The 14098-nt window shown below is 46.7% G+C and overlaps 2 protein-coding genes across 2 annotated transcripts in view; both read left to right on the forward strand.

Annotated features, from left to right (window-relative positions):
- The window catches only part of LOC143989872 (gastrula zinc finger protein XlCGF66.1-like), a 153566-nt gene that overhangs the window by 125183 nt on the left and 14285 nt on the right, over nt 1-14098 (forward strand). The window lies entirely within an intron of this gene.
- Nucleotides 8864-10683, forward strand: LOC143989770 (uncharacterized). The gene has a single exon (XM_077490040.1). It carries the CDS (start codon nt 9274-9276, stop codon nt 10384-10386), a length of 1113 nt encoding a protein of 370 aa, XP_077346166.1. The 5' UTR covers nt 8864-9273; the 3' UTR covers nt 10387-10683.

Here is a 14098-nt window from a genome sequence, read left to right on the forward strand (position 1 = left end):
CTCGACCACTCGCTCTGTGATTCCTCAATGACATTAAGCTCGAGCATTCTTTTCACCTCTTCAGATACTGCCACTCTATGAGCTTCTGGGATACGGTAAGGCTTTAACCGCACTTTTACCTTGGGGTCGGTTACAATGTCGTGCTCAATGACGTTGGTGAGTCCTGGCAACCCTGAAAACATGTCCCTATTTCTTTGAAGAAATTCCTTTGCTTGCTGGGTTTGGGGTCTAGTTAAGGTAGCAGCCACCTGCACCAGGTCGATCCCTGCCTGGTCTCCTGACTGTACCGCTACCACCGCGGATACCTGGTCTCTGTCTCTCCAGGGTTTCAACAAATTCACGTGGTAGATCTGATATGGTTTCCTTTTCCCTGGCTGGTGTACCTTGTAGTTAAACTCCCCCACTTTTTCCACTATCTCAAATGGACCTTGCCACTTGGCCAAGAACTTGCTCTCCACCGTGGGTATTAGGACAGCCACCCGGTCTCCTACTTGGAACTGTCTGACTTTCGCAGACCGGTTGTACACCCTTCTTTGGGCTTCCTGAGCCCTCTGCATGTGCTCCCTTACCAGCAGCATCACCTTAGCCACCCTCTCTCGCATTTGAGATATATGTTCCACAATGGTTTTGTGTGGTGAGGACTCACTTTCCCACGTTTCCTTTACCAGATCCAGCAACCCCCGAGGCCGTCGCCCATACACTAGCTCAAACGGGGAGAAGCCTGTGGATGCTTGTGGAACCTCCCGGATGGCAAACAAAAGGGCTGGGAGTAACATATCCCAATCCTTCCCGTCCTTCTGGACGACTCTTTTGAGCATGGTTTTCAAAGTTTTATTGAACCTCTCCACTAGGCCATCAGTCTGCGGGTGATAGACGGACGTCCGCAACTGCTTAATTTGGAACAGTTTGCACAGGTCCGCCATCACCTTTGACATAAAAGGGGTCCCCTGGTCCGTTAATATCTCTTTAGGAAAACCGGTTCGCGAAAACATCTGAAATAGTTCTCGGGAAATGGCTTTAGAGGAAGTTTTCCTCAAAGGAACTGCTTCTGGGTACCTGGTTGCATAGTCTAGGATGACTAATATATACTGGTGCCCTCTTGCCGATTTTACCAGGGGTCCCACGAGATCCATAGCGATCCGCTCGAATGGAACCTCAATAATTGGCAAGGGTACCAGAGGGCTTCTATAGTGGGGCACTGGGGCAGTTAACTGTCAAACGGGACAAGATGCACAATATCTTTTAACCTCAACTTTCACCCCTGGCCAGTAAAACCGGTCAGTTATCCTGGCCTCTGTTTTCTCTGCCCCCAAGTGTCCTCCCAGTGCGTCGTTGTGGGCTAGATCGAGTAGCATCCGCCTATACGGTTGGGGAACCAGCAACTGCTCTATAATTTCCCCACGGCTTTCGGCCACTCTATAAAGCAAGTCCCCCTTTAAGGCAAAATGAGGAAACCTCTGGTCTGCTCCTGGCATTGTGAGACCCCATCCACAACAGAAACCTGCTCTCTGGCATTGACCAAGGTAGGATCCCGCAGCTGGGCGGTGCCAAACGCACCCCTGGGTACATCTAGATCTGGGTGTACTGGCCTTGAGGACGTTTCCCCTTCACTTTCCTCAACCGGGGACTGCAATGGGGAGAGGTCCTCGTCGTCCTCCCCCAGCATAACCTGTAACGGGAAGACTCCCCCCCCTCAGAGTTTAACTCGGTTTTGCAACCTGAAACAGACACATCCTTTAACTTAATATTCTCTACAGTATCTTTATCACCAATGGGTATATCTGTATCAGTGGGGTGGGTTGTGGGGGTTTCAGGCCCATGTTCCTCAGACTCTCCTGGCTGTCCTGGCAGCCCCATCTGTACCTGGCTCCACAGTTCGAAAAACAGTGGACAGTCCCGCCCCACTATAATGTCATGTATTAGACTTCTCACTACCCCGACCTCTTGGGTAACTGAGATATGGCCATATGACACAGTCACTGAAACCATGGGGTATTCCTTGGTGTCCCCATGGATGCACACTACCCGTAGGGTTTTCCTTACAGGGCCAAGTCTCCCAATCACCCTGGCATGTACCAATGTTACCATGCTACCAGAGTCCAGTAGCGCCCTGGCAGGAAGGTGGTTCACCCGCACTTCACACTCGAATTGTCCTGAGATTGGATCCAGGTGAGTGGTGCAGACTCTTTGCATGTAGAAGGAGCTTCTCCGACCAATTCCGCAGTCCATAGGCTCCTCCTGAAGTGGGCATTGCGCCCGGGTATGTCCCCGGGACCGACATCGCCAACACTGTAGGTCTCCTGTTCTTGGGACAGGAACCACCCTTCGAGGTTCTGTAGCAGATGATGCGGTTCTGCGGATCCCGGCGTCTGGCAGGGCTTCTCTCCTAGGCGCTATGGCTGGTCTGGTTGCCCTTGGTGTGGGTTCCCTGCGCCTGGCAGGCCCAAGTAGGTCCTCCACCACGGTGTACCTTTCCACCAACTCCACCAGCTGGTCAGCGGTTGCGGGGTCTCCATGGCTTACCCAGCGCTGTAGGTCATCTGGCAGGGACCGCAGGTACCAGTCCATTACTATTCGTTCCACCATCTGTGGGCCTGACAGTTTTTCTGGCTGCAGCCATTTTTTAACTAGCTGAACCAGTTCATGCATTTGTGACCTGGGTGGTCGGTCAGGCTTGTACCGCCAGCGATGCACCCTCTGAGCACGGACAGCTGTGGTCACTCCTAGGCGGGCCAGGATCTCTGCCTTCAGACGCTCATAGTCGCTGATATGTTCTGCTGGGAGGTCAAAATAGGCCTTTTGCGGGTCACCGGTGAGGAAAGGGGAGATAATGCCGGCCCATTGGTCACGGGGCCACCCCTCTCTCTCCGCTATCCTCTCGAAGGTGGTGAGAAAGGCCTCTACATCATCGCTGGGCGTTAATTTTTGTAAAAAATGGCTGGCCCTCACAGACACCTGGTTGCCAGTGGCAACAGCCACTTGTTCACGTCCCTGAGCCAGCCGCTGTACTGTCTCCTGCAAGGCAGCCACCTGTGCTTGAGTGGACTCCTGCTGAGAAGTAAACTGGGCGGCTAGCAGCCGTGTGCTTTCCTGTTGTGCAGCTATGGCCTGTGCCAGGGCCTGCTGCTGCTGAGCCATCGCTTCCTCATGGCGACGGTTTGCGTCTGCTGAGGCTTGCTGCTGAGTCATGGTGGCTTGTGCCAAAGCCCTGATGACCTCCTCCATGTCTTTGCCTGCCGCTTGCAGCGTCTGGGCTGGCTTCACCCAAGACATGCAATTTGTACACAGTCTCTTTTAAATGTCAGTTTTTAAACGGTTTTTGCGGCTGCAAATGCACTTTTGCCCGCATTCTCCACCAGTTGTGAAGTTTGGGGATACTAGCTCCGCGGGATTAAGTGCTTAAACCGTTGTCAGGTGAAACCAAAATATATTTATTTATCAATAAATCAAAAATAAAGCTTTTCTTAAGCATGTAAAACTATAAATCAAAGTCCGCTTGTCTTCAGCACAAAAATAATACAAAAAGGAAAAACACCTACAGTTCTGTAGAAAAGGTCTTCACCAAAAAGAGTCCTTGTAGAGACCTTTATGCAGCCTCCAAAACAGCAAACAGCAAACAGCCAATATAACAGCACAGCCAGACAGCTCCTCAGACAGGTGTTCAACTCCTTCTCCTTCTCACCACACCTTTCTGACTACTTCCTGTCTTTATGGGCTGTGTGTCCTCCTGGAGGCTGTTAACCCCCTGTGGTCAGGGAGGGAGGCTCTTTCCCACCCAAATGACACTTTAGAGCCTCCCAAATTCCGGGACCCAGCTACCTCTCTTAAAATACAGAGAGGACCGCGAATCAGTCCACTCCTGCAAACTACACCCGGAATCTGTCACCCATTTTGGGTGACCCCCTGAGCCTACCATTATTCCCTTAAAGGGACCACATCCCAAATATAGGCGATACATAGTACCCGTCCAGGACCCAACCTTGGCGTCCTGTACAATACATATATATATATATATATATATATATATATATATATACATACATATATATATATATATATATATATATATACATACATACATATATATATATATGTATATATATATGTATATATATATATATATATATATATATATATATATATATATATATATACACATACATATATATATATATATATATATATATACATACATATATATATATATATATATATATATATATATATATATATATATATATATATATATATATGTAATGGACGCCGTGGCCGGGTCCTGGAAGGACACTATATTTCCCCTCTGTTTGGGTTGTGCTCTCTTTAAGGGAATAAAATTGATTAACCCACCTGTTAAGGCAGTGTCTTTAAAAAGCAAGACAGGAAGTTGTAGATGGGTGTGGTGGAGTGTGAGCAGCTTGCTGCTGGTTGAAGAGTGGTTTGCCCTGTGGGAGACTGTAGTCCGTGTAAGGGACTGGGAAAGGCTGACAACCTTGAGAGTCAGGAAGACTAAGGAAGTCGGTGAGTCCAGGGGGCTGGAAAGAGTTGACAAATCTGTTGGGAGCAAGCAGAGGAACTGTTGACAATTGAGAGCCAGGTGGCTTGGTATGTTCATTTGTGTGCTGAATGAATTTAAACCCCTGCGTGGGATTACTGGATGAACTAATATTTTGTTTTCTTATAATAAACGTGGGCTACCAGGCCCTTAACCATAAAACGCCTGCCTGATGTAGACTAAAACGTGCATCTACCAATTGTGCTTAATCACCCGAACATTACAAGTGGTGTTCGAATGCGGGCATGTAGACGGTGGAATCCGGGTCCTTGCTCCATGGTGAGTCGCATCAGGAACTACTGCTAGCTGTGTGTGGCAGCCAGGCGAACAGCATTGCGTATACGTTTATTTGATGGACTGTGTTGCATGCGGGTTGTGTACCTGTGAAGGAAGAATCAAACATCAGATTTTTTTTTTCTTTTCCTGCTGAGAACTGTTACAAGCTGCTGTGTGCATGTGATTGCAAGGATGAGGCAGTCAAAAAGCAAGAAGTTCATGTTTAATCAAGTTAAAGAGGACGTGAGCTCAGCATGGCCTGAGAAGATGTCTCCACCTTGTAGGGCCAGTCAAAAGGGGCCAGTGATGTGTGAGACAGTGAATGAATGGTTCAAGCGGAATCGCAAAGAGTGGGGCGCAGTGCAAGGGGCTGAAATCTTGGCCTCTGACTATATGCAACCCATGCTGCCTACAGAGGAGGTGGGAGACTTCCTTGTAAGATTTGAAAAAGTTGCTGTAAAGAGAAAATGGCCTAGGGACCGGTGGCCAAAACTGCTGCAAACCTTATTGCGGATAGAGTTCCGGTCGGTTTACCATTTGATGGATGGGGACCAGGATGACTACAGCAAGTTTAAAGAGGAAATCCTTCTTAGAGGAGAGTTCCATCGTATCATGGGCCGCCAGCAATGCTCCAGGACAGGAGAAGTGTCGCCAGAAGGCCTAGGATTTGGAAATCCAGAGAAACGTAAAGTTTTCTGTCATGACCGCTTAGGAAAAGGGGTCAGTCCAGAAAGGAGAGTATATCAGCCTGAATCCTGCATGAGGTATAGCCAACCAGCTTTGGAGCGCAAGTCTGCAGTTACCCCTAGCAACAAGGATCTTGTGTTACCTACAGGGGGCGTCAGTGGGTCCAGAAAGGCTGCAGTTTTGCTCCATGGCCACATGGGGGAGTCAGCCTGTGGAGACACCACACCAGTGAGACAACGCACTCAAATGAAGGCTATGACACCAGCTGCAGGAACTGGTAAGACTGTTTCAGTTTATGATGCTGAATCCAGTGAAGTGGGAGTATGTCCAGTGGGGAGATCCGCAGTACAAATGGACATAGACTTTCTGCATTGTGCTACCCAGAGCAGTGGGGAGGCGCAGCGTAAAGCCCAACTAGACGCAGGGCTAAAGACTGAAAAGGACATGGGGACTCTGCATATGCCTGCTATGATCCAGCAGATGGCTGGGAAAATTGAGCTAGGGGTGACCAAAACAGTGCTAGTACCATGTTCCCTAGTGACAGCTGCTGCAGGGTTGCCCAGGGAAACTTCCAAGGAGCTTGCAGTGTTGGAGCAGAGAGTTTCCCAGGTCAGCTATGGAGCTGCCCAAATAGGCAAAAGTGCCCCTTTACAGAGAGCAGGTGCTGTGAAGAGTCGCTCAGAGGTTATGGTGGCTCATAAACAAACCACAAAAACAGCAGTTGTGTCTACATGTAATGAGAATGCTAATGATCGTACTAACAAAAGTGATACTATTGCTAAACGTGATGAGTGTAATGACATTGAAACATGTATTTCTTGTAATGTCATATCTGAGAGTGAGGTTGGTAATGTGTTCACTACCAGTGATGAGAGTAGGAGATCTCCCATGACAGGCAGAGGCACAGGATTGTCCATGGAAGTCTCATGGGGTCTCCATGTGTTGGAGTCAGAGGCTGCCCAGGATGGCTCTGGTGCTATGCTGGTGGAACAAGGGGGGACTAATTCACACAGTGAGAGCGTGTGGGCGCAACCCCACAACCCTACAGGTAGCCCAGTGGGCAAGGGGTTAATTCAGCCTGCAAAAGTTGAGTGTACAAAGCTGAATGTGTCTGTAATGCCACCAGAAAAAGGTGTTCAAAATGGTGTGCTGCACCAAGCTTTAGGTGATGAAGCATCACCCCAATGCAACGTTGATAAAAGTATGGTGTTACAAAATGATGTATATAGAAGTGAGGAATGTACAGTTGAAGCTAATGAATCCCAGGTTTCTGTGCGGCTTTCTACAGCAGGTGATGCAACGCTGTGGAACACCCATGGTGGAACCACAATGGACTGGGACAGCTGGGCCAAACAATTGCTAGCCATGCTGGGTAAGGCTAACTTAAGTAACAAGGGTGTGGAAACAACTGCTATGCCAGACAGGGGGATCGCAGAGCCGCCGGTGGTTGAGGGCGTCCTGGTCCCTGCAAAGGCTGCTGCCCACCCCTCTGAAGAAACAGTTCAGGGCACTGGCATCGCAGATGTGTTGTCCACAGCCCCACAGCTAAATGATATTGAGTATCAAAGTGATAGTGTGACTTGTAATGACCTGCAGAGGCTCACCAACACTGGTGCAGAAGGGATAAGTGTGAGACATGTGTCTGACAGCTCTCCAGGGGAGCAACAAGCTGTGATGATGGGTACCTCCAAGGAGGATGAGGTCTCTTTAAATGTCTCACCCTCTCAACCTGCAGTCGCTGAGCCCCTCCATGTCTTGGACAGGGTAAAGGACCCTAGAAAGTTCTGGTGTTTAGACATGGGATGTTTAGAGATGACAGAAACTTTACTGGAAATGCTAGAATTGGTAAAGATGAACTTACTGTATACTTGGGTATCTCCGCCGCAGTTGGACCAGGTGGTGCTGCGTAGCACCAATGGGTGGAGCCAAGTGGTACAGGCAGTGCTGGGAAACCTTGACCAACAGTGGAATTGGTGGGACCAATGGTTACCCATTTGGCACAGGATCTCCAGATTCTCTGTGAGCATACTTCTAGTTATTGATTGGTATGGAAGGCACGCGAGAGAACTGCTTGAGATATCAGAGGTCTCTCCGTCTGATGCGGTGACTAGAAACATCTCTGCTGGTGTGGTCCGAGGTGCGGCGGAGCAGTTGTCAGTAGAGGGCGCAGATACTGCCTTACCCGCTAGGCCTCATGAGAAGGAACGGCCCAGAATGGACTCAGCAGTAGCAGAGATGCTTTCTGTCACTGGCCCAGAGGTACAAGTTAAGGTGCCCGGAGACACTATGGGAGAAAGTGTTAATATTGGTTGCCATAACAATGTAATGTGTTCACATGGAAAAAATGGTTTATGCTTGGGTCAGGGTAGGTTGTTAGAACAGGTACCCATGGAGTGTTGGACAACGGGTGAGGTGGAGCTGTGCTATGGTCCCGTCGGATGTAGTCCCTCCTCGGGTCTTCTAACAAACACTGAGTTGGAAAGCACTGATGATATGGAAAGCTGTGATCTGTTAAGAGTTCGTTCTGTAAACAATGATTTGGTTGCAGTGGGTACCAAGAGAAACTGTTTTAAACCTGAAATACCGATGGTGAAGGGTAAAATGGGTATTTGTAAGGTGAAAGGAGGGCTCAAGGAAGGCAGAGTTCCCCCAAGAAAAGTGAATAAGCCCAGGGACCCCAAAAGAAGAGGAAGGCTGAGTATAGGACAATATAGGAACCTGTTAAGATCCTGGGGGGAATGTTCCTGGAAGCGCACCCGGAAAAAAGGTTGGGCCTACGTGGCTGACAGCCAGCACAGAGGTGTCCCAACCATCATGATGGGTGCTGGTGTTCCTCCCTCCGGATCGAAACACAGGGGGGGGATATGTAATGGACGCCGTGGCTGGGTCCTGGAAGGACGCTATATTTCCCCTCTGTTTGGGTTGTGCTCTCTTTAAGGGAATACAATTGATTAACCCACCTGTTAAGGCAGTGTCTTTAAAAAGCAAGACAGGAAGTTGTAGGAGGGTGTGGTGGAGTGTGAGCAGTGGTTTGCCCTGTGGGAGACTGTAGTCCGTGTAAGGGACTGGGAAAGGCTGACAACCTTGAGAGTCAGGAAGACTAAGGAAGTCGGTGAGTCCAGGGGGCTGGAAAGAGTTGACAAATCTGTTGGGAGCAAGCAGAGGAACTGTTGGCAATTGAGAGCCAGGTGGCTTGGTATGTTCATTTGGGATTACTGGATGAACTGATATTTTGTTTTCTTATAATAAACGTGGGCTACCAGGCCCTTAACCATAAAACGCCTGCCTGATGTAGACTAAAATGTGCATCTACCAATTGTGCTTAATCACCCCAATATTACAGTCTGTATAGTCTCAGACCCAAGTCACTGAGTGCAGTCTCAGGAGATGGGAGGCAGCGGTGTGGGACCTCTGCAACTTGTCTCATGTAATCATTTCATCTTCCACTGATTACTGAATACCAATATTATGAGTCCTGACCCTTACACTGTATACTTTATATTCTACATTACATACTCCTGACCCCTGCACTATATACTCTATGTTGTACATTACATCATTCTGATACTATATAGTCCTATCTGTTGTATCTTATACAATATGTTGTACATTACATAGTCCTGACTTCTGCTCTCTCCCCTCCCCCCACTGCTATATATACACATAATATGTATTCTCTTTTGTTACACCCATTTCCTACCAGCTGGACATTTTATATCTGATGATCTGATTGGTTCCTGCTGTGCTCCAATCAGCTGATGTCTAGTAATAATCTTTGTATTTCTATTTTAGTAGATGGACGGGAGATGAGGAAAACCTCAGAGGATTGTCTCACTTTGTCTCCAGACTGTAAAGTAGAAGATGAGGACATCACACAGTATAGTCCAGGAGAAAACCCGACTACCTCAAATGTCCATCCGGCACCACACAGTGTAGATGGACCATCGTATTCCTCTTATCCTGAGGAACCTCAGACTGTGCGGGACGGGGCCGTCCTTCCAACAGAGAAGAGCTTTTCCTGTACTGAGTGTGGGAAGTGTTTCCGTTCTAAATCCCATCTTAATAGGCATAAAATATCTCACATAGGGGAGAAGCCATATCCCTGTCCTGAGTGCGGGAAATGTTTTTCACAAATGTCCAATCTTTACAGACATCAGAGATCTCACACAGGGGAGAAGCCATATTCCTGTCCTGTGTGCGGGAAATGTTTTTCGCATAAGTCCCATCTTTCCACACATCAGAGATCTCACACAGGGGAGAAGCCGTATTCCTGTACTGAGTGCGGGAAGTGTTTCCGTTTTAAATCCCATCTTATTGTGCATATAAGATCTCATACAGGAGAGAAGGCATATTCCTGTCCTGAGTGTGGGAAATGTTTTTCACAGAAGTCCCATCTTTCTATACATCAGAGATCTCACACGGGGGAGAAGCCGTTTTCCTGTCCTGAGTGCGGCAAATGTTTTTCAGAGAAGTCCAGTCTTTCCAAACATCAGAGATCTCACATGGGGGAGAAGCCGTTTTCTTGTCCTGAGTGCGGGAAATGTTTTTCAGTGAAGTCCACTCTTTCCACACATCAGAGATCTCACACAGGGGAGAAGCCGTTTTCTTGTCCTGAGTGTGGGAAATGTTTTTCAGTGAAGTCCAGTCTTTCCAAACATCAGAGATCTCACACGGGGGAGAAGCCGTATTCCTGTCCTGAGTGTGGGAAACGTTTTTCACAGAAGTCCAGTCTTTACACACATCAGAGATCTCACACCGGGGTGAAGCCGTATTCCTGTCCTGAGTGCGGGAAATGCTTTTCACGGAAGTCCCATCTGTACACACATCTGAGATCTCACACGGGGGAGAAGCCGTATTCCTGTCCTAAGTGAGGGAAATGTTCCTCACTGAAGTCCTGTCTTCCTGTACATCAGGGACCCCACACAGCCCTCGAGGTGTATTAGTGCCTTGAGTGTGGGAAATGTCTTCTATATGAATGGACATCACAGCTCTCATGTGGGGAAGAAGCACACCCTGATATACACCTCAGATATACTCCATGGCTGATCTTCATCATGGAAGAAACAGTTGATAAGGAGATCAGAGATCACCAAAGACATGGATGAAGTGTTGTACCGTGTCGGCCATTGATAGCAGGAGAAAAATAAAAATGGAGTCATTACCTCTCATTTTGTAGCTTTTGGAAATATTTAAAAAAAATAGTTAAATGAATGTTGTTACATAGTTACATAGTTAGCAATGTTCAACCAGTCCACCCAGTTCAACCTGAGTGTGTACAATTGTCCCTATCCCTGTACATTGCACACTCACATCGGTCCCGACCCTCAAGGAGCCACAATCCGAGGTCCTCATTCATATACTGGGGACAATTTTGGACAGAAGCCAATTAACCTGCCTGCATGTCGCACTCATTCCTCCCACTGTGAGGTCATTTCTTTGTAATTCTAAAAACATTTTATTAGAAAAGAGTGCAGTTGTTGTGACATTTATAAAGGAAATGTTACCAAAGCAGCACACAGACCCCCCTGAGGTTCTTCTGTGTATTTGGGGGTCTTTGTGCTGCTTAAAAAAAAGAAGCCAGCAATGAAATGTCATTTTCTGTAAATTTAAACCAATTAATTTTTCCTTTGTAAAATGTCACATTTTCTGTAGCCCATCCAACAGAAAGAATGAAAAACTGTATAGAGACCCCCAAATATATACCAGACCCTTTGCTTTCCTCCCCCCCCCTTTCCCTCTCTCCTCCCTCCTTTTTCTCTTCCTCCCTTTCCTTTCCCCCTTTCTCTCTAACCCCCCAAACCCCTCCCCCCTGTTTTTCTTTCCCTTTTTCTCTGCATCTTTTCTATTGAAGTCGCTGGATTGTATATTATTCTTATTCCATCTTTATCAACCAATTAATATAGATACACGCCCATTGATTGCACATCCCCCGCAGCCATCGGGGGGGAACCTTGGTGGTGCTCTGACCTCGGCTGAGGCTTTGGGTACTGGGGAAGCAACATCTCCCCTCGCTTTTTTCCTCCTTGTTTAATTTCTTCCATTGAATGTAATTTTTTATATATGTAATTCAATTTTGATACATAGTGCGTAATACTGTAATAATTACTTGCCGATATTCCCCTGACGAAGCGCTATAAAGACCGAAAAACATGTTGAGAACCATATCCATGGAAACCCACCATATCCTGAGCCTCCTGGTTTGGGAACATGTATGCTGGTGACATTTATGGATTGTTACTTTGCACTTTTTACAAATGTATCAAATGTCTTGTCTTTTGTATTAATAAAACTGTATAATACTTTTTATCAGTATTGAGTATACATTGTTTAATATCTGTACTGCGATAGTCCTGCTTCAATGCTCTTTTCTGGGTGATCGGTTGAGGATCGTTCTCTAGTCTTCCCTTTTTCTTTCTAAGTGGATGATGGTACACCTTATTTAGTCTATCCTTGACGTACAATATAGAGACCATAACGCTAATGCCTTGTACACACGGTTGGAAATTCCGATGGAAAAGGTCCGATCAGATTATATTTTTGGAAAATCCGATCGTGTGTTGGCTCTATCGGACTTTTTCTGTTTGAAATTCCGACAGAAATAATTTGAGAGCAGGATCTAAAATTTTCTGACAAAAAAATCCGATTGACTTTTTCCGATCGTTTGTAGAGAATTCTGATCGGACAAAGTGCCACGCATACTCAGATCAAATTACGAGACCAAAGCTATTGGCTACTAGCCTCAACGTAGTTCCGTCGTAACGAATGAACCTCATCACGTTCCGAACGATCCGATTTTCCGACAACTTTGTCCGACCGTGTGTATGCAACACCAGTTTAGGACAAAATCCATCGGAAAAAATCCAACGGATTTTGTTGTCAGAGTGTCCGGCCGTGTGTACGTGGCATTACAGTCAGGGTTACAGATCTGTGCTGGGTTACATGCTGTGAAGGACGGGGAGTCCTTGGAGGTCTATTAGACCCCTAATGTATCCATGAATTGTAAATATAGGAATGAATTAGACCGACAAGTCCAGAAACACTACAGCACTCAGGAGTGGTCTGATAAACCAGACATGATGTGGATGGTAGTTGTAGTGAAACTACCAAATGGATTCATCATACGAAATGGGTAAAAAAAATAAATATACAAAATAAGAAGTACGTGATATAAATTATGGAAAATAATAATTGGTGAATGACAATAATATTCATATATACCAACAGTAATAAAAGGTCTGGGTAGGATAGCCCAGAGTGCTAAACATAGCTAAATCTAGGAGGTGCCACTAGAAGACCAGAGAGGGCACTCACTTTCCAACCACTGGAGGAAAGAACAGTACAGCCCCATAGTGTAGTATTAAAAATAATTGACAATCTATAGAAAAATAAAAATGCACTCACAAAGTACACATGTGTAGGGTATGGCATAAAAGGGACTTGGGGGCCAGAAATGTCAGAGGGGCAGAAAGAGAACCACCAGCCTTGTTCACCAGCTGAGGATGAAGTGTGCTGAAGATGGAGGAGGCCGCTGTCACTACAACTGCAATTTGTGTTCAACCCGAGACTGGAATCCTCAATGTCACTGTTGACGGCCAAAGCTTTGTGCTATTAATAAAACACAGACCTGACCGGAGAGGTGAGGAGGATTCTGGGAGGTCACATGACATCACTCTTATCTCTATTAATAAAACACAGACCTGACCGGAGAGGTGAGGAGGATTCTGGGAGGTCACATGACATCACTCTTATCTCTATTAATAAAACACAGACCTGACCGGAGAGGTGAGGAGGATTCTGGGAGATCACATGGCATCACTCTTATCTCTATTAATAAAACACAGACTTGACTGGAGAGGTGAGGAGGATTCTGGGAGGTCACATGACATCACTCTTATCACTATTAATCATTTCAGCCCCGAAAGATCCAGATAGCACAACCCCCCCCCATTGACCCCATTTTGGAAACTACTCTGGTAGATGAGGAACAAGGACATTGTCATAAGGAACAAGGAGATTGAGACCCTGATTTAGTCCCTTGGACAAGTAGTTTTTGAAAAACATGTCCGCACCCCTGGAACTGTTTCTTACATGATGAAGATCAGCCATGGGGGATATCTGAGGTGTATATCAGGGTGTGCTTCTTCCCCACATGAGAGCTGTGATGTCCAGCAACATTCATATAGAAGACATTTCCTGCACTCAAGGCACTAATACACCTCGAGGGTTGTGTGGGATCCCTGATGTACAGGAAGACAGAACTTCAGTGAGGAACAATTCCCTCACTCAGGACAGGAATACGGCTTCTCCCCCGTGTGAGATCTCTGATGTTTGTCAAGATTGCACTTCTCTGAAAAACATTTCCCGCACTCAGGACAGGAATATGGCTTCTCCCCTGTGTGAGATCTCTGATGTGTGGAAAGATGGGACTTATCTGAAAAACATTTCCTGCACTCAGCAAAGGAAAACATTTCCCGCACTCAGGACAGGAATATGGCTTCTCCCCTGTGTGAGATCTCTGATGTGTGGAAAGATGGGACTTCTCTGAAAAACATTTCCCACACTCCAGACAGGAATATGACTTCT

This window comes from Lithobates pipiens, unplaced genomic scaffold, assembly GCF_037356315.1.
Source record: "Lithobates pipiens isolate NorthernLeopardFrog02 unplaced genomic scaffold, aLitPip1_a1.2 Scaffold_18, whole genome shotgun sequence".
NCBI classification, from domain to species: Eukaryota; Metazoa; Chordata; class Amphibia; order Anura; family Ranidae; genus Lithobates; species Lithobates pipiens.